Source organism: Pristiophorus japonicus, chromosome 11, assembly GCF_044704955.1.
Source record: "Pristiophorus japonicus isolate sPriJap1 chromosome 11, sPriJap1.hap1, whole genome shotgun sequence".
Classification (NCBI taxonomy): Eukaryota; Metazoa; Chordata; class Chondrichthyes; family Pristiophoridae; genus Pristiophorus; species Pristiophorus japonicus.
The window spans coordinates 212,652,391-212,679,696 of NC_091987.1; the positions used below are offsets into that span (position 1 = coordinate 212,652,391).

The following is a 27,306-nucleotide window of genomic DNA, read 5'->3' on the forward strand; positions in this document are numbered from 1 at the left end:
GCAGAAAAAAACAACATGAAAAGCACCTCCCTTTCACAGAGCCTGGCTTGTGTTAACTCAGTGTTGTCCAACAGGTTAGCCACAAGTGACTAGTCGAGAACCTAAATGTAGCTAATTGGATTGCTGATTAGTAAATTAAAATGAGTAATATTCACAATCTTTGTGTTGGCCGTGACTCAGTGGGTAGCACCCTCACCTCGGAGTCAGAAGTTGTGGTTCAAGTCCCACTACAGAGACTTGAGCATAAAAGTCTTGGCTGACACTCCAGTGCAGTGCCGAGGGAGCGGCGCACTGTCGGAGGGGCCGTCTTTCGGATGAGATGTTAAACCAAGGCTGTCAGGTGAATGTAAAAGATCATATGCCACTATTTCGAAGAATAGGAGAGTTATCCCTGGGACCTTGCCAATTTTTATCTCTCAAATCAACATCACAAACAGATTATATGGTTATCACATTGCTGTTTGTGGGAGCTTGCTGTGTGCAAATTGACATCCCAAAGCGCTTTGTAGCCAATGAGGCACTTTAAAAATGAGTGCCACCTGAGCCATAGCTGACACCTTATAGATTGGGAGGAGCCGATAACAACGTCTTCTTGTGCATAAACCCCTAGATAACAACATGGCCTGGGTTGGCTTCAGGTTTACTAAAGCAGCCACTCTTCATGCGTGAGCATAAATAGCGACAGAGGACAGGGAAGGGTTCGAGAGAGGAGCGTCGATCTCGAACCCAACCTTGGCCAACAGTTAGTTATCCCTCAACCAACACCCAAAACAGATTATCTGGTCCATTTATCTCAGTGTTGTGCGTGGGAGCTTGCTGTGCGCAAATTGGCTGCTGCATTTCCAACAGTGTTTCATTGGCTGTGAAGCGCTTTGTGGCATCATGCATTTGTGAAAGACACTATATAAATGCAAATCTTTGCTTTTTTTTAAAAAAATGAAAACTAATTAAAGTTTAGGTTTTCACTCCAAGAGGACTATCAATAACTGAAAAATAACACACAGAAACCCAACAGTAAGTTAAGTTTCAAAAACACGAGAGACTGGACCAGGTTCCGATATTCACCATTAATTAAACCCAATGACTTCAGCAATCTCTGTTTGACAAATGATCACTTTTTAGAGACACAGAGAGACAGACAGACAGAGAGACAGACAGAGAGCAGACAGACAGAGAGGAGACAGACAGAGAGGAGACAGACAGAGAGGAGACAGACAGAGAGACATTATCTCAACATTTCAAACATTGGAAATCTTTCAGGAATGAAATTTGTTGACCAATGTTGCCGTGGCAACCAGCCATCTTTTCCCCCTTAGGTCTTCAAAAATGTATTTTTTATATATATTATATATAAAAATAAGAGAGAGATAAATAAGCAGTTGAGATTCTGTGTGCAATGTTTAGTGGAACCCAATGTCTAAAACCTCATCATTTACTATCCTCTGAAGCAACATTTTCAGTTTTGAAGTCGGCTGGGATCGGAGAATCGCAGAGCAGAACACGTATCACTGCCTCTTCTGTTAAACCCCCCTGCGGCACCGGGTTTAATATGGAATTCTATCCACATGCTCACAACACACTGCAAAGCTCGTGTGGAACATTTACGAGTACCCCAATGGCTGTAACTGAAACCCTGGCACTTAGCAGTCTCAAAATTATCTCCTATTATCTTGCTGATGAAATGGCATCATCAGTACAAGCCGTTACAATTTCATCATCTATAAAAATATATCTTTTTTTTTAAAAACACACACCCACACATCACTGGAAAACTGTGCATCTTCCAGGTCTGTGTTCAAGCAGATTTCAAGCTGGTCATACACGGTCTGTTTGCAGGATTCAAGGTGCAGTTCGATTGCAAATTGAAAAGCACACACTACACATAGTGGAAACGTTTCCCAACTGACAAGTAGTTCTTTTGCATCTTAGCAGTGGTCCCTTGCTGCTGAGGCTGGGGATCAACTGAAGATTTCAAAAACAAGATTGACAGATTTTGGTTAGGTAAGGGCAATAAGCGATACGGAACGTATGCGGGTAAATTAAGTTACGATACAGATCAGCCATGTTCTAATTGAATCGCTGAACAGGGCTCGAGGGGTTGACTGGCCTCCTCCTGTTCCTAAATATCACGCTACATAAACCAGATTCAGCATCAAAACCTCAAGGTTTAGCAACTTTACAGATGCACCACACAATCAAAAACAACCAACTAAAAATGACACTGGAAGGAGTTCTGTTCCCTCGCAGGTCAGAACGCAGAATGAAAGTTTTGGATGTGCAAACGTATCCAGAGTGTTGGCGCATTAAATAAAATTTATAGAACACAAACAGGCCAGTCGGCCCAACAAGTCTATGTTAGTGTCTATGCTGCACACGCGCCTCCTCCCACACTTCATCTCACCCCATCAGCAGTTCCGTCTATTCCTTTCTCCCTCGTGTTTATCTAGCTTCCCCTTAAATATGTCTCTGCTGTTCACCTCAAACACTCCGTGATAGCTGCACTGTCAGCTGTTGCTCAGTAGGTAGTATTGTGTTCCTAACGCAGATGAGGCTGCACACAGGGAGGTTAAAGTAAGTGACCTCAGTCTTTAATAAGACACTCCAAAGTGAGGAACAGGCCTAAGGGGCCGGCTTATATACACTGCTCCCAAGGGATGCTGGGATCTCTTGGGACTTCAGGGGATGAGCTCCCTGGTGGCGGAACATGGGAGTGCATGCTTTACAGATACACATCACTCCTCACCCGCCCCCCGCCCAAAATCAAAGTCAAAGTCAAAGTGAAAACTATTTACAACGTGAGGCGGTTGGGAGCCTTTCTTTCCCTGGTGGGTCGCCTTGATACAAATGTCTGGTGTGTTGGCTGTGCCCTCACTGGGCTGGCATGTTGTTGGCTCTGCAGGGCTGCTGGGTGAGCCTAGCCTTGCTGGGCTGTTGGACGTGATGGGTTCGATTTCCTGGTCCGGTGTGGTGTCTTTGATCCTTTGGGTGTGTGTTGTGGGCTCGAAAAAGGTAGTGTCTGCTGTGGGTTGTTCAGGGCAGTCTGAACCGCAGCCTTGTTTGGCCCAGGTACTTTCTGCAAGTTTGTCCATTGTCTAGTTTGACTACAAACACCCTATTCCCTTCTTTAGCTAATCACCGTGCCCGCAATCCACTTGGGACCATGTCCATAGTTTAGCACATACACGGTCATTCAGATCAATTTCCCGTGACACAGTGGCGCGACCATCGTTGACATTTTGTTGCTGCCGCCTGCTCTCAACCTGATCATGCAGGTTGGGGTGAACCAGCAAGAGTCTGGTTTTAAGCGTCCTTTTCATGAGTAGCTCAGCCGGGGGCACCCGTAAGCGAGTGGGGTCTCGTGCGGTAGCCAAGAAGTACTCGGGATAGGCGGGTTTGGAGTGAGCCTTCTGTGACTCGTTTAAGGGTCTGTTTGATGGTTTGTACTGCCCGCTTTGTCTGCCCATTGGAGGCTGGTTTAAACGGGGTCGAGGTGACATGTTTGATCCCATTGCGTGTCATGAATTCTTCAAATTCAGCACTGGTGAAACATGGCCCGTTGTCACTGACCAGTATGTCAGGCAGGCCGTGGGTGGCAAACATGGCCCCCAGGCTTTCAATGGTGGCGGTGGCAGTGCTTCCCAACATTATTTCACATTCAATCCATTTTGAAAAAGCATCCACCACCACCAGGAACATTTTACCGAGAAACGGGCCCGCATAATCGACATGATCCTCGACCATGGTCTGGAGGGCCAGGACCACAAACTTAGTGGTGGCTCTCTGGGCGCATTGCTCAACTGAGCACACACGCTGCATTGCCGTACACAGGACTCTAAATTAGAGTCGATACCGGGCCACCACACGTGGGATCTGGCTATCGCTTTCATCATTACTATACCCGGGTGTGTGCTGTGGAGATCAGAGATGAACGTCTCCCTGTCCTTTTTGGGTAGCACTCCGCGGTTACCCCACAACAGGCAGTCTGCCTGAATGGACAGCTCATCCTTTCGCCGCTGGAACGGCTTGATTGGCTCTTGCATTTCAACGGGGATGCTGGCCCAGCTCCCATGCAGTACAGTTTTTTTTTAAAACTAGGGACAGCAGAGGATCTTGGCTGGTCCAAGTCCTAATGTGGTGGGCCGTGACAGGTGATTTATCATTTTCAAATGCTTCCATGACCATCAACAAGTTTGCAAGCTGCGCCATTTCTACCCCCATGGTGGGCAATGGTAGCCGACTGAGAGCATCCACAGTTCTCGGTGCCTGGTCTGTGACAGATGGTATAGTTATATGCTGATAGCATGAGTGCCCACCTTTGTATGCGGGCTGAGGTATTAGTATTTATCCCCTTGTTTTCAGCGAACAGGAATGAAAGGGCCTTGTGATCGGTTTCCAGCTCAAATTTGAGGCCAAACAGGGACTGATGCATTTTCTTTACCCCGAACACACACGCTAATGCCTCTTTCTCCATCATGCTGTAGGCCCTCTCGGCCTTAGACAAGCTCCTGGAGGCATAGGCGACAGGTTGCAATTTCCCCGCAACGTTAGCTTGTTGTAATACACACCCGACTCCATTCGACAACGCGTCACATGCTAGCACAAGTCTTTTACATGGGTTATACAATACAAGCAGCTTGTTGGAGCATAAAATGTTTCTGGCTTTCTCAAAAGCAATTACTTGGTTTTTTCCCCATACCCAGTTCTCACCTTTACGCAATAACACATGTAGGGGCTCTAAGAGGGTGCTTAACCCCGGTAGGAAGTTACCAAAATAGTTGGAGTCCCAGGAACGACTGCAGCTCCATGACGTTTTGTGGCCTGGGCGTGTTCCTGATAGACGCCAAGACAGAGTCTGTGGGCCGAATGGCGTCCGCCGCGATCTTTCTCCCCAAAAACTCCACTTCTGTTGCTATGAAGCTGCATTTCGACCTCTTCAGCTGCAGCCCTACGCGATCCAGTCGCTGGAGGACCTCCTCCAGGTTTTGTAGGTGCTCGATGATGTCCCGACCCGTGACCAATATGTCGTCCTGAAAGACCACTGTGTGTGCTACTGACTTGAGTAGGCTCTCTATGTTTCTCTGGAAGATCGCTGCAGCCAACCGAATTCCAAACGGGCATCTGTTGTGGATGAACAGTCCCTTGTGCGTGTTGATGCAGGTGAGGCCCATCGAAGACTCCTCCAGCTCCTGCGTCATGTAGGCCAAAGTCAGGTCGAGCTTGGTGAACGTCTTGCTTACTGCCAGCGTCGCAAATAGGTCATCTGCCTTAGGTAGCGGGTATTGGTCCTGTAGTGAGAAACGATTAATAGTTACTTTATAATCGCTGCAAATCCTGACCGTGCCATCACTTTTGAGTATTGGAACAATCAGGCTGGCCCACTCGCTGAATTCGACTGGGGAGATGATGCCCTCGTATTGCAGCCTGTCCAGCTCGATTTCCACTCTCTCCCTCATTATGAGGTACTGCTCGCGCCTTGTGGTGAATGGGTTGTGCCTCTGGGACCAAGTGGATCCGCACCTTCCCCCCGGAAAAGTTTCCAATACCTGGCTCAAAAAGGGAAGTCAATTTGTTAAGAACCTCAGTACATGAGGCCTCATCGACATGTGATAGCGCTCAGATGTCATCCCAGTTCCAGCGGATTTTGCCCAGCCAGCTCCTTCCAAGCAGTGTGGGGCCATCGCCCGGGACAATCCAGAGTGGCAGTTCGTGCACCATGCCCTCGTAGGTGACCTTGACCATGGCGCTGCCCAGGAGAGCAATAAGCTCTTTGGTGTACATTCTCGGTTTCATGTGGATGGGGCTCAGGGCTGGTCTGAATGCTTTGTTGCACCACAGTCTCTTAAACATCTTTTTACTCATGATGGATTGGCTAGCGCCAGTGTCCAGTTCCATGGCTACAGGTAAGCCATTCAATTTTACGTTTAGCATTATAGGTGGACATTTCGTCGAAAATGTGTGCACCCAGTGTACTTCAGTATCTGCCTCCTCTCTCTGAGGCTCGAAATTGCTTTGATCCACCATGGACCGATCTTCCTCTGCCACGTGGTGGTTAGCAGGTTTTGCAGAGCTTGCAGCTCGTTTGCAAGCTCGTTGGAGGTGCCCCATTGTTCTACAGCTCTTGCAAACATACCCTTTGAAGCGGCATGAATAGGCTGAATGGAAGCCTTCACAACGCCAACAAGGTGTGAATTGCCTTGCATTCATCCTTTGTTGGGGACTCAGTCATCTGAGGCCTGCTGCAGTTGCAGACTCGTGGGTTCTGCCCTGTACATTTCTGCTCGCAAACACATTTCCAGTTAATTTATGAACATTGCTAGCACTTGTGTGCTGAGAGATTTGTTTGGAGTTATCACTGGTGGACATAAACGCCTGTGCTATATCAATGGCCTTACTGAGGGTCGGTGTCTCTACAGTCAAAAGTTTTCATAGGATGGTCTCGTGGCCAATGCCCAGTACAAAAAAGTCTCTGAGCATTTGCTCCAGGTAGCCATCAAACTCACATTGTCCTGCAAGTCGCCTTAGCTCGGCGACGTAGCTCGCCACTTCCTGACCTTCAGATCGCTGGCACGTGTAGAACCGATACCTCGCCATCAGCACGCTCTCCCTTGGGTTAAGATGCTCTCGAACCAGTGTACACAGCTCCTCATATGACTTATCTGTGGGTTTCACCGGAGCCAGAAGATTCTTCATGAGGCTGTAGGTCGGTGCCCCGCAGACTGAGGAGGACCGCTCTCCTTTTTGCAGCGCTTCCTTCTCCGTCCAGCTCGTTAGCTACAAAGTACTGGTCTAGCCATTCAACATAGGCTTCCCAGTCCTCACCCTGCGAGAACTTCTCCAGGGTGCCCACAGTTTGCTGCATCTTTGCGTTGGATTCGTATTCTCGTCGCCAGTTATTGTGTTCCTAACACAGATGAGGCTGCACACAGGGAGGTTAAAGTAACAGTGACCTCAGTCTTTAATAAGACAGAGTGAGGAACAGGCCTTAGGGGCCGGCTTATATATAGTGCTCCCAAGGGATGCTGGGATCCCTTGGGATTTCAGGGGATGAGTTCCCTGGTGGCAGAACATGGGAGTGCATGCTTTACAGATACACAACAGGTAGCACACATACCTCTGGGTCAGAAGGTTGTGGGTTCAAATCCCACTCTAGAGACTTGAGCAAATGAATCTAAGCTGACACTCCCAGTGCAGGGCTGGGGGAGCGCTGCACTGTCGGAGGTGCCGCCTTTCAGAGATGTTAAACCGAGGCCCCGTCTGCTCTCAGGTGGACGTAAAAGATCTCACGGCACTATTTTGAAGAGCAGGGGAGTCCTGGCCAATATTTATCCCTCAATCAACATAACAAAAACAGATTATCTGGTCATTATCACATTGCTGTTTGTGGGAGCTTGCTGTACTCAAATTGGCTGCCGCGTTTCCCACATTACAACAGTGACGACACTCTAAAAGGACTTCATTGGCTTTACAGCGCTTTGAGATGTCTGGTCGTGGTTGTGAAAGGCGCTATATAAATGCACCTATAGTCTTTTTTTTAAACTTTATAGCGAGTTCCACATTCTCACCACACTGTGGGTGAAGAAGTTTCTCCTGAATTCCCTATTGGATTTATTAATAACTGTCTTATATTCTTGGCCTCTAGTGTTGGACTCCTTCACAAGCGGAAACATCTCATCTACGTCCACCCTAGTGAACCCATATAATATGAAACATTTAAACCACTTGTCAGTAGTGCTGCAGGTGTCTGCTTGGGGAGGAGGCGGGGGAGGGGGGGGTTAACCAAGCTAGAATGCGGGAACATTCCGGAAAGTGGTCATCGGCGCCAATCAATCAGAGGGGGTTCGGCTCAGACGCAATCTGACTGGATGGCGATTGTTGGGCATGAATGGAAGCCCTTGGTTAGCTTGGTTACAGAGGCAAAGCTTGTAAAGAGTGACCTTGGTAACTTAAATATATAAAACATTTATACAGGTGGGAAGTTAATTTTTCTAAATAAAAAGGAAGCTACAGTAAACTTGAGAAGAATGAAAACTAAAGAAGGTGGGAGGGGAATAGGGTGGTTAACCTCCCAGGATTGTTGTGGAGACTCTAGGAATTGAATATTAATCTCCAGGCTGGGAGTAACACTCAGGAAAATCAGGCGTGTTAAACAAAATGGTGTTTAGTTTCATTTATTAGTTATAAACATATTGGAGATGGGGCGGGGGGGGGGGGGGGGAATAAAAAAAAGTTTGTCTCACCAACAGACAAGAATTATCCAATTGGGTAACAGAGTCTGTTCTCTTTCCTATTGGCTGTGGGAAGGCAGTGGCGTCTGGAGGATGGACCAATGGCAGGAGCGTGGGGGCAGGGTGGGAGGTCATGTGATGAGACCTTCAAGAATTCGCCCGACCAGAGCTGGAGAGAATTCATAGAGTCTTCACATTCACACCAGGATTGCAAGAGATGAGACTTCACGGCCCGCTGAGTTTTGGGTCAGACATTAGTTCGGGGATTTGGGCTAGAATCCACTCCAGGGAGGGGGTACCTCCCTCTTTCTCCGTTGGGCCCCTATGCAAACATCAATTCGGGAAATGGCATCCCAATACGCGGTAGCGTGGGCCCGCAGCTTCGATTGGTCCTTAACTCAGCAGTGAATCAGTCACCTCGCTCCGGACTACTATCCAGTGGTTGCAGCAGGAACAGGAGTGAAGCCATCGTCGCCACAAACACCGTATCCCCGCCACCAATTCCACCCGACTTCCCCAGCCAGCGCCTCGGGCTGAATACCAGCACGAGATTCGACCTGGAGCCAAGCTTACTTCCCCTCCCAATCACCAAGACCACCTCGAACATCGTCCAGTGAGTCATTGAATATATTCAAGGCTGAGATAGACAGATCCTTAAACGATGAGAGTCCAGGGTTATGGGGAGCGGGCAGGAAAGTGGAGATGAGGCCAAGATCAGATCAGCCATGATCCTATTGAATGGCAGAGCAGGCTCGAGGGGCTGCAGGGCCTACTCCTGCTCCTATTTCTTGTGTCCTTACTGCTACCGCTGCTTCAGCCTATCTGCTGAAACCTTCATCCATGCCGTCTCCAGACTCGACTATCCCAATGCTCTCCTGGCCAACCTTCCATTCTCCGAAGTCTGAAAAATCTACCGCCCATATTCTATCCCACACCAAGTCCCACTCGCCCCCTACACACCTCTTTCTCCTTCTTCAAGGCTCTCCTTAAAACCTACACCTATGAACCAAGCTTGTAACCAAAACCTTGAGGGAACCAATAGACGAGAGGGAGAAACAATGAAAAAAATAAATCAGGGTAAAAAATATTAAATGAATTATAGAAATTTACAGCACAGAAGGAGGCCATTTTGGCCCATCGTGTCCGCGCTGGCCGACCAAGAGCTATCCAGCCTAATCCCACTTTCCAGCTCTCGGTCTGTAGCCCTGCAGGTTACGGCACTTCAAATGCACATCCAAGTACTTTTTAAATGTGGTGACGGTTTCTGCCTCTACCACCCTTTCAGACAGTGAGTTCCAGACCCCCATCACCCTCTGGGTGAAGAAATTTCCCCTCATATCTCCTCTAAACCTCCCCCCAGTCACTTTAAATCTATGCCCCCTGGTTGTTGACCCCTCTGCCAAGGGAAACAGGTCCTTCCTATCCACTCTATCCAGGCCCCTCATCATTTCTCCTCAGCCTCATCCGTCCCAAAGAAAAGAGACCCAGCATCTCCAATCTTTCCTCATAACCAAAATGATCCAGTCCAGGCAACATTCTTATAAATCTCCTCTGCACCCTTTCCAGTGCAATCACACATTTCCTGTAATCTGCTGACCAGAACTGCACACAGTACTCCAGCTGCGGCCTAACCAATGTTTTATACAGTTCAAGCATAACCTCCTTGTTCTTGTATTCTACGCCTCAACTTATAAAGACAAGTATTCCATATGCCTTCTTAACCACCCTATCTACCCGGCCTGCTACCTTCAGGGATTTGTGGACCTGCACTCCAAGGTCCCTTTGTTCCTCTACACTTCTCAGTGTCGTACCATATAATATGTATTACCTTGCCTTGTTAGACCTCCCCAAATGCATTAACTCACATTTATCCGGATTGAATTCCATTTGTCACTGTTCTGCCTACCTGACCAGTACATTAATATCTGCCTGCAGTCCGCAGCTGCTTTCATTATCAACCACACATCTTATTTTAGTGTTATCTGCAAACTTCTTAATCATACCCCCAACATTCAAGTCCAAGTCATTGATATATACAACAAAAACGCAAGGGACCCAGTACTGAGCCCTACTGGATACAGCCTTCCAGTCACAAAAACAAATCAACCATTACCCTCAGTTTCCGGCCTCAGCCAATTTTGGATCCAACTTGACACTTTACTCCAAGTCAAAGCCCATGGGATCCAGGACAAAGAAATATTCCATGATGGAATGCACTAGGAAACTTCAAAAACTGATGCTAGCTCAAAAAGTATTTCAATAGGATATACTGTACAGAAACAGGCAATTTGGCCCAGCGAGTCCATGCCGGCATTTATGCTCCACTCAAGCCTCCTCTCCCGTCTTTCCTCATCTAAATTTATCAGCATAACCCTCTGTTCCCTTTTCCCCCATATGGTTGTCTAGCCTCTCTTTAAATGCATCGATACTATTCGCCTCAACCACTCCCTGTGGTAGCAAGTTCCACATTCTCACCACTCTCTGGGTAAAGAAGTTTCTTCCGAATTCCCTATTGGAATTTCATTTCATTGCTTACACACACACACGGGAACAGAGATGAGCTTGCACAGAATCAGCCATGCACTCGATTGGAGGAGGCAAGTTCCAGCCCGCACCTGGGACCAGCAGATAATGAGTTAGCAGCATTGGTGTCAGGTCAATTTCCACCCTCTCCCGTGCAATCCGTGTAGATCTCAGCAGACATCACATAACAAGAAGGGTAATGAATGACAAGCGTCGAGAAAATGTGCCCAATCGCACGGGGATTCCTGGCTCGGGCAATTTGCTATATGTCTGCCTGGTGCACACCTTCATTCTTAAACTCGTGCAGAATCATAGGAGGCGACCATTCGACCCATTGTGCCTGTGTCAGCTCTTTGAAAGAGCTATCCAATTAGTCCCACTCTTTCCCCAAAGCCCTGTAAATGTTTCCCTTTTAAGTATTTATCCCATTACCTTTTTGAAAGTTACTATTGAATCTGCTCCCACCGCCCTTTCAGACAGCGCGTTCCCGATCACAACAACTCGCTGCGTAAACAAACGTTTCCTCATATCGCCTCTGGATCTTTTGCTAATTACCTTAAATCTGTGCCCTCTGGTGACCGACACTCCTGCCACTGGAAACAGTGTTTCCTTATTTACTCCAACAAAATCTTTTCATGATTTTAAACCTCTAATTTCCTCTTAGCCTTCTCTACTCGAAGGAGAATAACCCCAGCTTCTCCACATAACTGAAGGCCCTCATCCCTGGAACCATTCTAGGTGAATCTCCTCTGCACACTCTCCAAGGTCCTTCCTACAGTGCGGTGCCCAGAATTGGACACAATCCTCCAGCTGAGGCCTAGCCAGTGTTTCATAAAGGTTCATCATAACTTCCTTGCTTTTGTACTCTATCCCTCCAATAATAAAGCCAAGGATTCCAGATGCTTTAACAGCCTTCTCAATATTCTGCCACCTGCAAAGATGTGTACCTACACCCTCCGACCTCTCTGTTCCTGCGTCCCCTTTAGTTCATATTGCCTCTCCTCATTCTTTCTACCAAGATGCATCATTTCACACTTTTCTGCGATAAAGGTTAATGAATTATGTAAAATAAAACATAGAATGTTGTGATTGAGGTCACTGGCTCACAGGTGAATGTAAAAGATCCCTCGGTACTGTTTGAAGAGCAGGGGTGTTTTCCCTACCGTCCTGGCCAAAATTTACCCTTCAACGGTCACCAAAGCAGATTATCCGGTCATTTATCTCATTTGCGGTTTGTGGGAGCTTGCCGTGCACAAATTGGCTACCGTATTTGCCTGCATTACAGCAGCGGCTGCACTTCAAACAACCTTCATTTGGATAGAATAATAAAAGCAGTCGGAGAGACAGAAACAGATGCACACACAGTGTGTATATCGGTCCAGCAAAGGCCTTGTCTGTGGAGTTGTCCATGATTACATAGCCTGACGATCACTCGCTAACTGGGCTCATACAGTGCCAGGGACCCATCGGAAATACCAGCAGGGTCAACATCACTTTAAAAAAAAACACATTATCTGGTCATCACATTGTCGTTTGCTGTGTGCACGTTGGCTGCCGAGTTTCCTACATTACAACAGTGACCACTCTTCAAAAATAATTGGCTGTAAAGTGCTGTGGGACATTCTGAAATACAGAAAATAGGAGTAGACCACCATGCGAGCCTGTACCGACATTCAATATCATGGCTGATCCTCTACCTCAACGCCATATTCCCCCTTTTTCCCCATACCCCTTGTGTCTAGAAATCTATCGATCTCCTTTTTAAATATATTCAGTGACTTGGCCTCCACAGCCTTCTGCGGTAAAGAATTCCACAGGTTCACCACCCTCCGAGTGAAAACATTTCTCCTCATCTCGCTCCTAAATTTCCCACCCCGTATCCTGAGACTGTGACCCCTCGTTCTAGACTTCCCAGCCAAGTCTCTCTTTTTTTTCTTTAGGGTCACAGAACTGTGAGCGAAAGAGGGAGAGAGAGGGGGGGAAGAGATCGAGGGGGAGCAGAGCAGAGAAACTGGAAAAATAAACCTACAAGCAATCCAAGTGTACACGATACAGGATGGGGCATCTTAAACATTACAAACCATATTCTGGTATATGTAGAGAAGATGCATTTGTGGTTCTGTTGACCTGACACAGCATAAAATTACAAGGCAATAAACACTGTTGCTTCTTGAAAAACGATGAATATTAGCAATTATGAAATAACTTTTTTTTGAAGCACAGTTTTTACGAGCTACTGCCTGTTTTGTAAAGAGAAGGAAAGCGGGACTAAAGGGACTGGCATAATTAGTCTATGAGATGTTCCATGTGGTGGCGTTTCAGAAGCTCCGTGTAACAGGCAGGCCCCTCTTGCTCAGAAGATAAATTGGTGAGCTGTCCACTAGAGACAGCCAGGCCAGTAATGTTTCTGTAATGGGACACTGGATGTGTCTTTGATTAATAGGACTGTGATGTAAAGCAGTTAGATGGCCTTCATCTGATGGAGTTGACATTCTCTGAAGACTGTCTGGGCCAGCAGAGTGAACAGGAGAGAGAGAGAGAGAGAGAGAGAGAGAGAGAGAGAGAGACACACACGAGAAAAAAGGAGAGAAAGTTGAAGGAGGATGATAGAGGGAGAGTTGAAGAGAAGGAAAGAGAGGAAGATGGAGAAGAGGCAAGGAGGAAGAGAAAGAGGGAAGGAAGAGGAAATTAGAGACACAAGAATGATAGAAAGAGAATACAGGAACAAGAGAAAGGGAGAACGAGTAGTCAGCACATAAGTTGGGAAAAAGGACTAAACCAGACCGAACTGGGTACATGGAGGGAGAAGTGGGTTGAAATGTGCAATCATGTGAACTTGCTTCTTCCCCCGCCCCCAAAGAATGTTCCAGATTGTGGTACTGAAGGATGGCCAGCCCTCGCTCCAGCACCTGCAGAGTAGAAAGGCAAGCAATTGGAGGGATAAGAAATGATCTGAAACACAATTGGGGGGGGGGGGGGGGGGGGGAAGAAGAGGGGGAGAGGGGGTGGAGAAGAGAAGAGAATTGTGGCCAATTTTAACCCAGACTGGGCTGAATGGGTTGTTAAAATGGCCCCAGCTACACACGGGCCGGAATGCCCCCAGAAACCTTTCCGAATTTTAAGCTGCTCCACTGAACAAGGCCTGCAAAGGATACCTGCCGAAAACCGGCAGGGTCCTTCTCAACACAACTGGCGCTCTGGCTGTCCCCACCAGGCAACGGCTGCAGAGGACGAGGAGCGGGGGAGGGGGAGGGGGAGCGGGGGCGGGGCGGTGATGGTGCCAAAAGAAGCCCAAATGGATACGTTTTTTTTTAAAACTCTCCTTATGGGGTAAGAAATACTTCTCTGGGCCCCATATGGAAACCTATGGTCTTCCACGCCATACTTTGGCTCAGTGGGCAGCACACTCGCCTCTGAGGCAGAAGGTTGTGGGTTCAAGTCCCACTCCAGGGACTTCAGCACAAAAATATAGGCAGACACTCACAGTGCAGTGCTGAGGGAGTGCTGCACTGTCGGAGGTGCCGTCTTTCGGATGAGACGTTAAACCGAGGCCCCATCTGCTCGCTCAGGATAAACGGAAAAGATCCCACGGAGCTCTTTTGAAGAACAGGGGAGTTACGTCAGGAGTTAAATGGCTCCAGTCCAATTTCTGGAGCAGCGGGCAGAAAGCGTTTCAACTCATAATTGGAGCAACTCCCAAACTTTACTCTTCAAAAAATTTAATTCTTTCCCCAGCTGGAAAGCCATTCGATCACGAAGTTTGAAGTTCAGTCAGTCTCCGCTTTTCTCTCAGGTGCTTATCCAAATCCCTCATCTCCCCACCCAGCATTAAACTCGGGGCCGTTTGTTTTGATTGGTCAATCCCATAATCATCATCCTCCTCATAGGCAGTCCCTCGAAATCGAGGGAGATTTGCTTCCACTCCAAAAGTGAGTTCTCTGATGGCTGAATAGTCCACCACGAGAGCCACAGACCCGATCACAGGTGGGAGACAGACATTCGTTGAGAGAAGGGGGGCACTGGTTTGCCACACGCTTCGAAGAGCTCAACACCCTCCCGGATGCACTTTCTCCACCTAGGGCGGTCTTCGGCCAGGGTCGCCCAGGCGTCAGTGGTGATATCGCACTCCCTGGTGAAGTGCAACATCACCAGTGATGCCTGGGAGACCCGTGAGGTTGTCCTTGTAACGTTTCCGTTGCCCACCTTTCGCTCATTTGCCATGAAGGAGCTCCGCATATAGTCGTTACTTAAGGAGTCGCGTGTCTGGCATGCGAACTAAGTGGCCTGCCCAACGAAGCTGATCGAGTGTGGTCAGTGCTTCAATGCTGGGGATATTGGCCTGGGCGAGGACACGGATGTTGGTGCGTCTGTCCTCCCAGGGGATCTGCAGGATCTTGCGGAGACATCGTTGGTGATATATCTCCAGTGACTTGATGTGTCTCCTGTAAGTCATCCATGCCTCTGACCCATATAGGAGGGCAGGAATTACTATAATCCACCATTACATCAACAGCAGCTCTCGATAGTTCAAGTAAACTAGGACTCTCAGGGCTGACCACTAACACCACAGACGTTCGAGCTGTTGTATAACAAGCAGCACCAACCACAAGTGCTGCAAACCTCAACTTTTAATTAATTTAAAGAAACTAAACCACAGCATCTTGGTTTGCCTATTTTTTATTGGAGGGGGCTGGGGGGGAAAAAGGAGAGAAACAATACACAATGTGGGTTTGTTCGCTGATATTGCACGTGCGCCCACCACTGCCGTTACAAACTTCAATCCAAACTGGGTCACGCAGGCGTTGCCCTACTTTGTCACTTCGCCACAGGAATCAAAAACAGCCCTGGGTTTTTAAAAAAAAAAAAAATCTCAGCAGGTCAAGTCAAGTCTCCAATAGGAATATCAATCTTAATGTCTCTTCCACTCAGCCCAGTGTTCTCGCTGGCCGACACTGGCTCGAAGTCCATCGAAACTTCGCATCCGTGTATCCAAATCACACCATGACCTCGTCGACCACCCTTTTTCTAACCTCCTCCAGCCCTGCGACCCTCAGAGATGACTGCACTCCTGCAATTCTGCCCTCTTGAGCATCCCCCGATTTCCATCATTCCACCATCGGCAACCGTGCCTTCAGCTGCCTGGGCCCCAAGCTCTGGAACTCCCTCCCTAAACCTCTCCGCCTCTGTCTCCTCCTTTCAGTCACTCCTTAAAACCTACCTCTTTGACCAAGATTTTGTTCACCTGTCCTAATATCTCCTTGTGCGGCTCGGTGTCAAATTGCTTTTCGTAACCGGTGAAGTGCTATATAAATACAAGTTGTTGTGTATCTTATATGCATTATAACAAAGAATAATTGTTACCAAGCTCATTTAGTGTATTCGTTACAACACATTGTACCACAAAAAAAAAAACTAGCACAATTTGAGACGGTGCTAATGCACTTTGCTCAATGGAGCAACAGAATATCTTGCACAGTCAGGTCTCGGGCAATACCCCACACACAGGTCCCGCTGCCTGGCTCTTGTCCAGTGGAACACTCATCACTTTACCGGAGTGTGCACATGTGGGGTTATGCACTAGTCAAATCAATGAACTTTTTGATGTTTAGAGAGAGTACAGGTGGCGTTGGCCAAATTACATTCCAGTTAGTTGCCAAGGATTGTTCAGCAGCATCTCCCAAACCCACGACCTCTACCACCTCGAAGGACAAGGGCAGCAGGCGCATGGGAACACCACCACCTCCACGTTCCCCTCCAAGTCACACACCATCCTGACTTGGAAATATATCGGCCGTTCCTTCATCGTCGCTGGGTCAAAATCCTGGAACTCCCTCCCTAACAGCACTGTGGGAGCACCTTCACCACACGGACTGCAGCGGTTCAAGGCGGCGGCTCACCACCACCTTCTCAAGGGGCAATTAGGGACGGGCAATAAACGCCGGTCCTAACAGCAACACCCACATCCCAGGAACGAATAAAAAAAACGCAATGTCTAGGAGTCCAAGGAAGTCTTCTCTCAAACCACTCCCCTCCCCCACCCGGGAACTTCCCATCGCGGGGACACTAAAAACCTTGTCAAACTGCAGCAATGCAAGGCAAATCTATTGCTACACTCAGAAGCATCGGCCACCAATAGGTTTCCCAACTTCAGTTGGACAAATTCATGGAAATTTCATCATATGACCTGCTGTCTCCAACTGCCCTTCCCCCGCACATCCATCCCCACGGTGCCCTGCCTTCCCACAGCCAATCGGAAAGAGCACAGGTTTTTAATTATCCGATTGGATGATGCCTAAATGTCAGTCAAATGTCCTTTTATCCTAAAAAATTAAAATATTCAAATAAAATGAAAAAAAATCACGTGCAATTTTCTTTACCGATTGGTTAGGATTGTTCTCTGGGGTTTGGCTTGTAGCAGGGTCCTGGGGAGTAATCTTTTAATTCCTGGACAAGCCTGGCAGGTTGGCAACCCATACCACCAATGGAGGTCCAGCAGCAGCCAGCAGGTCTGTGGAGGGAGGCACGTGAAGGGGCGATTGGGCAGAAATGGTCTTTAGGGGCTTCTTTCGAGAACCTCAGTCAGACCAGCTCCAGAGTGCATCATCGAGCTGCAGTGTAAGCACACCCTTCATCAGTCACCCTCGGCCAGAGCCCAGAAACCAGCAACCCTTCAACCCAATGTTACACAACTCGACATAATTTCTCATTACACAACACAAGTTTGAAAGCACACAATATATGTGTACCGTTGGTATTTATTTTTAACCACCACATCAGGTTTCCCGGAATAGTCTCCGATCACTTCACATGTAACGAGTTACACTCTAACAGGGATCGCTATTGAGTAGGTTGGGCCTCTACTCATTGGAATTCAGAAGGATGAGAGGTGATCTTATCAAAACATATAAGATTATGAGGGGGCTCGACAAGGTGGATGCAGAGAGAATGTTTCCACTGATGGGGGAGACTAGAACTAGAGGGCATGATCTTAGAATAAGGGGCCGCCCATTTAAAACAGAGAGGAGGAGAAATTTCTTGAGGGTTGTAAATCTGTGGAATTCGCTGCCTCAGAGCTGTGGAAGCTGGGACATTGAATAAATTTAAGACATTGTTAGATAGTTTCTTAAACGATAAGGGGATAAGGGGTTATGGGGAGCGGGCGGGGAAGTGGAACTGAGTCCATGATCAGATCAGCCATGATCTTATTGAACGGCGGAGCAGGCTCGAGGGGCCGTATGGCCTACTCCTGCTCCTATTTCTTATGTTCTTATGAGCCGACAAAACCAGCGGCCACTCCGCAGGGAAAGATCACACAGGCAGCAGACATGAACGACCAGTCCGTTTGCTCTGGACAAAGTGGTCGAGTTGGTTGAGCCTCTACTCAATGGGGAGAACTCACTGCTCTTCTTCCAATGGCGAGCCAAGAGATGTTTAATACCCACCTGAACCGGCAGACAGAAACCTGGGCTCAATGCCTTATCCAACGGGCAGCACCGCTGGCAATGCAACGCTCTTTCCTCAACTGCGCATTCAAACATCCGTCCAAAACATCGATACAAACTCCAGAGTGGAGCTTCGGCTAACAATGTCCTGACATGGAGGAGCGAGAACTGATGGACAGACACGTGGTAGAAGATTTTGCGCAGGCGCCATCATACTCTGCAGATTGATCAGTAAGACTTGCATTTCTATAGCGCCTTTCATCACCTCCGGACGTCCTAAAGCACATTACAGCTAATGAAGAATGCAGTCACTGTTGTAATGCAACGCGGCAGCCAATTTGCGCACAGCAAGCTCCCACAAACAGCAATGTGATAACGACCAGATAATCTGTTTTTGTTATATTGATTGAGGGATAAATATTGGCCGGGACACTGGGGATAACTCAACTGCTCTTCTTTGAAATAGCCTCAAATAATCTTTTAAGCCCACCCGAGAGTGCAGACGGGGCCTCGGTTTAACGTCTCATCCGAAAGACGCCACCTCCGACAGTGCAGTGCTCTCTCGGTACTTCCCCTCCCCGAGAAGGCACCCTGCCCCCGAGTTGGCTGTGGTGCGGACGAGTCTGTCATCCATCTCCTTCGGGATTGCCCCAGGTCTGGAAGGAGATGCAGTGGTTGCTGTCGAGGTTCATCCCAAGCAGTTCCCTAACATAGGACTCTGTGCTCTGCGGACTGTTCCCAGGGGGACACACCGAGACAGACATCATCTGCTGCTGGAGAGCCATCAACTCGGTGAAAGACGTACTTTGGTCTTCCCAAAACTTGCTGGTCTTCCAGAGCAAGGAGATATCCACGGCCGTGTTGCAGACTGGCGCAATCCAAGGTCCAGGAGTACGTACTGAGGGACACACCAAGGTTGGTGCAGTCGCCGCAAAGGCACGATGGGGAAGGACCACAGTTTAAGGCCCTTCCGCCACGGTAAACCCAGGGGCTGGAATCAGACCCCCCTCGGGCTGTACTTGTTAACCTGCTTGTATACATAGAGCACCATGTACTGAAAAATACCTGTGTTGTGCCATGTATAATGAAAGTCTCTGCACTGTTTAGTAACTTGTAAAGAAATGTATTCTCATCCTTTCCGTGTACTGCTTTCATCTACATAGTGCTACATGTAACGTGATTCGAGATCGGTATTGAAATGTATCCTGGAATGTAATGTAAACCTGTTCTCATCTGCTCCATGCAATACCCTCATTTGCACAGTACTACATGTAACGTGATTGACGGATTGTACTAAACTGTACCTTGAAATGAAATGCACGCTAGTGCATTGTACGGAACTGCTGTCAGCATCCAAACCAATTGTATGGAATTGCTGACTGCAAGGTATTGAGCTATTTTCCAATGTATTGTGAAAATTTTATATGAACAAAGTATATTTTTGGGGAAAAAAAAAACTACACTCGAGTGTGTCGGCTTAGATTTGTGTGGAATGGGACTTGAACCCACAACTTTCTGACTCGAGGCGAGGGTGCTGCCCACTGAGCCACGATTAATTCCAATGTACATTGCAGTAATGCTCTGTTGGCCCAGCCTTGGAACCGACGCTGAAGACAAGACTGGAAGAGGTACTTCAATTTTTATTATACACACATCCACACTACTTATACCCGAGAGCAAGTTAAACGCTGTAATTCAATCTTTGGAGGTCAGACAACATTCAGCACAGCGATCAAGCTTCACTTTTGCAGTTTTCGGGGCATCTTCTGAACACTTCAATTGAATTACATCCTCATAATATACAGGAGCTGCTCTTCACACACCAGTCAGTACAATTAACTCTGCGATTACTTCTGGCCGAAGCAGGGAGTTAACCGTCTGGCTGGAGCGAGAGCGTGAGAGGTAAAATAAACTTTGGGGGGTGGGGGGGGGGGTGGGGAAGAACCAGAGACCACCATTGTTGGGCCGCCTGCAGTCGTCTGACAAAAGTAAAGATGGTGGCCGCGATGCAATGCACTCCCCTCGAAGGGCGGACGGCATCGCCCCGCACCAACCGCGCTCCCGACGGGAAATTTTCCTCGCAGGACGATAAGGGTTAGGCGCACACCGTGTGCACCGCCCGCCCGGGGCGAAAACTCATCATCTGCCGCCTGTCCTCATCGCCCCCTTACCTCCTGGAAGAGCCAACAGGCCTTTCAGGAAGAGGCAGTTTCGGCCCCTTGGTCCAACAATATTTAATCAAACTCTCACTCGCTGGGATAATCGTGCCCCCCCTCCCCCTTCCCCCAATGACATACCCCGCACTTCCAAGTGTGCAGCAAGAAAGGAACGGAACAAAATCCCAGCTCCGCCAATATCCCGCAGCCAGGCCGGTCACGACTGGAGCAGCAGAGGCACATGTGAAGGGGAGGTGGGAGGAGAAATCACCCCCCGCGTTCACTTGCTCAGAGTTATTTATTTTTATGCACTTTGCTACATCACCACTCACGGATATTTGCACCATTCATGTGCTCACTTCACTTTGGTTACAAGTCATTGCAGACTATAAAAGACTTGCATTTATATAGCACCTTTCACAACTACCAGACGTCTCAAAGCGCTTTACAGCCAATGAAGTACTTTGAGAAGTGTAGTCACTGTTGTAATGTGTAACTATGGACGGAATGATGTACAGAGCTGTACTCAGTTCTACAGTTTTGAACAGAAAAATATTTACGTTTGTTGGAGCTATTGGATTAGCAATAAAGTTAAAAGTAATTTGTCTTTTTTTTTTCCTCCACAAAAACAAATGTACGAGGCCTGCAGGCACACCTTTCGGACTAGGCTCATCTAGTCAATCTCATATCCAGATTTAGGAATCTCTCGGACACATTTAATTATGGCAGGGAACATTTAAAGAAATTAGTTTGTGGTTTGCAATCCTGTTATCAGAGCCCAAACATGCAATTAGCTGTTCAATGAACCAATGCCTATGTTGGCAAGAACTTTACACACTTAGGAGGAGAAATCACACTCCGTCTAATAGACAGACACCAGTACTGGTGCAATGAACATAAGAATTAGGAACAGGAGTCGGCCATCTAGCCCCTCGAGCCTGCTCCGCCATACTCCCACATACAAGTCTGGTTGAGTTATTTTTTTTTTAAACAAAGTACAGGTACAATGTCTCAAATCGACATTTTTGAGGCTCCCAAGATGGCGACATCAGGCGGCGAGGGACAAGGAAACCGGTAAAAAAAAGTTGCACCCAGGCGGCCATGAGGAGCGAGGGGAGTTGGCGGGCGGCGAGGAGCGGAGGGAATCGGCGAGGGGCACCGACAGCGAGTTCCAAAATACGGCACAGTGGCAGTCCCGAGGTTGCCGGATTTCAGACGTTGCACCCGTAGTAATTAACCCCTCAATAGCTCAACTGGCAACGTCACTGCCCAACGTAGAACAGAGCCCCCAAAACCAGGTTCAAGCCTCTCGCTTGGATGATCTCAGGCACGTCGGTGGTAGGGCAGTTACAATGGTCCTCAGTACCAATGGGCTGGTGGCAGAATGCACCTGATCACTAACTAGTGACTGCTCTCGGAGTACACCAATGGCACGGGTGTCAAGTGGGGACCAAATGGAAAAAGGCAGATAAACATACAAAGGAGAGGGGAATCAAAGGACATGCTGATAGGGTGAGATGAAGCACTGTAGCCTCATTAATGGATAAATCCTAAATCAGAACACCAAGATCGGTTAGCATCAACAACTTTAGATAGACACACAGGAACATCATTTAAACTTTACAGGTTGTCCTCCTAGGCTCTACTGTAAGTCAAGGAGGTTGGACACAAATGGTCTACTACCTCTGCAACAGTATCGTCTTTCGGACACTAAGGGAATCAAGAGATATGGGGATCGGGCGGGAAAGTGGAGTTGAGGTCAAAGATCAGCCATGATCTTATTGAATGGTGGAGCAGGCTCGAGTGGCTGAATGGCCTTCTCCTGATCTTGTGTTGTGTTGTGATGCCCATTACACAGCCCTCATTTTGAAATTCTAGGGATTATGCAAGTCAATGGGAACAGGGGTTTAAACTTTATATGTTGGTGCTCAAGTTGCCATGGTTCCCACTGATGTGCTCATGAAGGCAAAAGTTTGGTAATTCCCACAGTAGATAAAGGTGAGAAGGACAAAATTATGAAAAAAAAACCTGAACTGATGCTAAAGCGATTCGTTCTTAGAAAATAACCATCAATAACGTGGCCCGTTTCTGACCAAAGACCAAGTTTGAAATTTGAATTGCGTTTTATCTTCCAGCTAAATGTTCTCCCCCGGACCTTCTCTCCAGTGCTGAAGGCGCGGACCTTCGCTGAGCACCAGCTGCCCTCCAGAACCTCAGCGATGTGTCCGCAGACCCAGCGATGGCAGGTTCCTCATTGCCAGTGTCGCCCACCCTCCAGGAGTGTCCCAGAATCTCCAGGAATTGAAATTGATCTCCTGGATACTGCGGCGAGCAGCTCATGATAAAGATCATCAAGGCATTCAAATAAAATTGCGAGGGATGTGGTTCCCATTTATTATTTAAATGTATTGAGACAACAACAACTTGTATTTATATCGCGTCTTTAACGTGGCGATACATCCCAAGGTGCTTCACAGGAATGTTACGAGACAAAAAAGTTGACACAGTCGCATAAGGAGAAATTAGGGCAGGTGATCAAAAGCGTGGTTAAAGAGCTAGGTTTTAAGGAGCATCTTGAAGGAAGAGAGCGAGAGAGCGAGAGAGCGAGAGAGCGAGAGAGCGAGAGAGCGAGAGAGCGAGAGAGCGAGAGAGCGAGAGAGCGAGAGAGCGAGAGAGCGAGAGAGCGAGAGAGCGAGAGAGCGAGGCGGAGAGGTTTAGGCAGGGAGTTCCAGAGCTTGGGGCCCAGGCAACAGAAGGTAAGGCCACCGATGGTGGAGCGACTAATCAGGGATGCTCAGGGGGGCAGAATTAGAGGAGCGCAGACATCTCGGGGGGGTTGTGGGGCTGGAGGAGATTACAGAGATAGGGAGGGGCGAGGGCCATGGAGGGATTTGAAAATAAGGATGAGAATTTTGAAAGAGGCGTTGAAACCAGGAGCCATTGTAGGGGGTGCAAGTTATGGATCACCTCAAGTTTACGTAGGATGGACTGTGGGAGACAGGATAAAAAGGCTGTTTCACTGAGACAATCGGATAATTGAGAGACAGTTTGCCCTCCAATTGGAGTGGGAAGCCGGGGCATCGCGAGAATGGACATTTCGGGCGGCCAATGGCAGGCCGGAGTGGTCATGTGATAAAACCTCCAGGATTATATCCAAGCGGTGTTAAGACCCCTACCCACAGCGGCCCCAAACCCGATCCTCCCCAACAGTCCTTGCACGCACAGGTTCCGGCTGGGGTTGCCGCTCAGTGCTCAGGAACAGCTAACCGAGCTGAATTTCCCTTCCTTCCCCTAATAGCAGATAGGCTAATTACAGCAATCCAACCAGCAAAGATCAACACAGGCCAGGGATTCAATCAGACACTTTCCTCATGTTCAAATCTCTCCATGGCCTCGACCCTCCCCATTTCTGTGATCCATCTCCAACCCTACAATTCTGGCCTCCTGCGCTTCCCTGATTTTCATCGTTCCACCATTGGCGGCCGTGTCTTCAGCTGCCTGGGCCCTAAGCTCTGGAATCTATCCCTAATCCTCTCCTCCTTTAAGATGCCCATTAAAACCGACCTCTTTGACCAAGCTTTTGGCCACCTGTCCCCATAGCTCATGTGCTCAGCGTCTGACACCACTCCTGTGAAGTACCTTGGGACGTTTGACTACGGTAACGACGCTGTACAAGTAAAAGTTGTTCTTGTAGTCTGTAAGGCTCAACAAGATGCCAAAATAAACTCACCGGAGGAATAAGAGCCACAATTAAATTATTGAGAGTCTTACAAAATCGCACATTCGCTAAATGTCAACAGAGTTCTGGAGAAAGATGTATAAATGCGTCACATTTGTACACAAGCTAAACTTAGGTGCTCGCAAAAAGTTTCCTTATTTTGCTTTGCATTGAAACATCCACCTCCAGGGCTCATCAAAACAAAGTACAAAGGATGTTTATTTTAGACTTAAGAGTTCCAGGCTGTAAAATGTTTCTCAAGGGAACCAATTCTCCACCAGCACAGTCAAACACCGTCTACAAACCATCTGTTCCCATCGGGACAACAAAACACAAAAAAAACTTTGAAGAATATATTAATTTTGCAATTTGCAGCCTCTCTCCCTCCCACCCAAACCACCCACTCACGAGGAGCACAAGTGTTTGCAGCAAAGGCTTACGTCCGACCATCTGCACTCTCTTGCTCATCAGAAGCTGGTTGAATGAATCTACAAAAAAAAATGAATGAATGAATGGAGTGGGTGAATGAATGAATGAATGAATGCATGAAAGAAATGAATGAATGAAATGATTAAGCGATATTCTCTCAGTCAACTGCTCCCCCACCGATCCTTCCATATATTTTAAAATCTCTTACTTGCATTGAAAGTGTTCTAAGCTACCCTAACTGAGGAAAATGGTTTTTTTTTTTTAAAAGTCCTGTAAGAATTTGATATTAAGTCTCACGAACAGCAGATCCACCCACTGTTTTATACTGGGCACCTCAGTTCATGGTGCAAGAAACCAGCCAGACCAGGAGAATAACCGCAGTCTAAACGTGACTTATGCACCAGTCTAGCTTGCAACGTAGCCTTCATTTGTTTACTGCAAGTTTATCAGAGACGCTGGAGTACTGTGTGCAGCTCTGGTCACCACAATACAGGAAAGATGTGATTGCACGAGGAGATTTACAATAACAACATGAGAAATAGGAGCAATAGTCGGCCATACGGCCCCTCGAGCCTGCTCCGCCATTTAATACGATCATGGCTGATCCGATCATGGACTCAGCTCCACTTCCCCGCCCACTCCCCATAACCCCTTATTCCCTTATCGGTTAAGAAACTGTCTATTTCTGTCTTAAATTTATTCAATGCCCCAGCTTCCACAGCTCTGAGGCAGCGAATTCCACAGATCCACAACCCTCAGAAGAAATTTCTCATCGCAGTTTTAAATGAGCGGCCCCTTATTCCAAGATTATGCCCTCTAGTTCTAGTCCCCATCAGTGGAAACATCCTCACTGCATCCACCTTGTCAAGCCCCATCATAATCTTATACGTCCGGATAAGATCACCTCTCATTCTTCTGTATTCCAATGAGTAGAGGCCCAACCTACTCAACCTTTCCTCATAAGTCAACCCTCTCATCTCCAGAATCAACCTTGTGAACCTTCTCTGAACTGCCTCCAAAGCAAGTATATCCTTTCGTAAATATAGAAACCAAAACTGCCGCAGTATTCCAGGTGTGGCCTCACCAATACCCTGTACAACTGTAGCAAGACTTCTCTGCTTTTATACTCCATCCCCATTTACAAGGATGTTGCCTGGACTGGGGAATTTTAGCTATGAGCAAAGATTGGATAGGCTGGGGTTGTTTTCTTTGGAACAGAGGCAGCTGAGGGGAGACTTAATTGAGGTGTAGAAAATTACAAGGGGCTGAGATATCGTAGATAGGAAGGACCCGTTTCCGTGAGCAGAGGGTCAATAACCAGGGGCCATAGATTTAAAGTAATTGGTAGAAGGATTAGAGGGGAGATGAGGGGAAATTTCTTCACCCAGAGGGTGGTGGGGGTCTGGAACTCACTGCCTGAAAGGGTGGTAGAGGCAGAAACCCTCACCGCATTTAAAAAAGTACTTGGATGTGCACCTGAAGTGCAGTAACCTACAGGGCTACGGACCAAGAGCGGGGAAGTGGGATTAGGCTGGGTAGCTCTTTTTCGGCCGGCTCGGACACGATGGGCCGAATGACTTCCTTCTGTTGCTTAAATTTCTATGATTCTGTGACTTCACAAGGACACAAATCAGACATCACAACCGACACACAGGAAGATTTCAGCTGTGTGCTCAGGGACGTGCACCCACATGTTAACAAGTTAGGAGGCGGTGGGAGGGGGGGGGGGGAAAGAAGGGAAAGGGAGGGGAGGTAAAGAGGGAGATACAAAACACGTCGTCAAGAAAAAAAAAAAAAAAAAAAAAAAAAAGAGGGTGAAGGGGTGCCATTATTACCGGTCCTGTTCTTCGCCATCCAGTTGGCCTAATAAACTCAATAAAACTTCAGCAGTGATTGGCCCACACGTCCCTATAATTGCAGGGAAGTTGTGTGTGAGTTTTGAGAGTCATTCATTCCCAAGTGTTAACAGTTCTGACAAATATACAAATGTGGGCAGCGGATATGAGAACCATGCACTCTTCAAACAGAAATCAAGTTTGGTTTTAAACATCTGCAGTCCAGTTCGCTTTGAGAACTGGATTATCTCTTTGATAGGACTCTGGAGACAGCACCTACAATAGAAGTTACCTCCGTATTGAGCATTGCCTGGTCTACTTTTGCCACAAGCCAGCAGCACCAAAGCAAACAACAACCTACATTTATATAGCATCTAAAACGTCCCAAGGTGCTTCCCAGGAGCAATTACCAGAAAAGTATTTAACCCTGAGCCACATAAGGAGATATTAGGGCAGGTGACCAAAAGCTTGGTCAAAGAGGTAGGTTTTAAGGAGCGTCTTAAAAGGAAGAGAGTGGGGGGGGGGGGTTTAAGGCACAGAGGTTTAGGGAGGGAATTCCTGAGCTTAGGACCCAAGCAGCTGAAGGCAGGGCCGCCAATGGTGGAGCGATGAAAATTGGGGTTTTAATCTGCAGACGCAGGTCTGTTAGGACAGAACACCAGTCTGCACACACTCCCATTTCCTTAGTGTCGGGGCCTCTTGAGTGTATCTAACCACCTGTCTGGGCTGGATTTGAAAGCTGGTTGCCAAGAGATAAAACAGCAGTGTTTTATGCCAGTCAGCCCTGCTCTTTCCACAGGTGCTGCAGTGTTAAGCCTACACCACATATCAATTTGATCAAAGCAACAACAAAAAAACTGCACACGTGTAGTGCAGGTGCAATTCCTGAATATAAAAGGAATGCTTATCTCTCAGAGGGCAGGCAATTATTTTCTCTCTTGCTCCTCGCCCATCACGATTTAAAACGACCTATAATCT

The 27,306-nt window shown here is 47.7% G+C and overlaps 1 protein-coding gene across 6 annotated transcripts in view; it reads right to left on the reverse strand.

The window, feature by feature from the left end:
- zbtb16a (zinc finger and BTB domain containing 16a) overlaps window positions 1-27,306 on the reverse strand; it is a 283,192-nt gene that overhangs the window by 189,752 nt on the left and 66,134 nt on the right. For 5 of the 6 annotated variants that reach the window (XM_070893149.1, XM_070893148.1, XM_070893147.1 and 2 more), the window contains exon 3: window positions 24,505-24,552. The exons of the other annotated variant lie outside the window; for it this stretch is intronic. In XM_070893149.1, coding sequence (XP_070749250.1) covers window positions 24,505-24,552 — 48 coding nt within the window. The remainder of the gene's footprint in view (window positions 1-24,504; window positions 24,553-27,306) is intronic. 6 annotated transcript variants of the gene reach the window in all.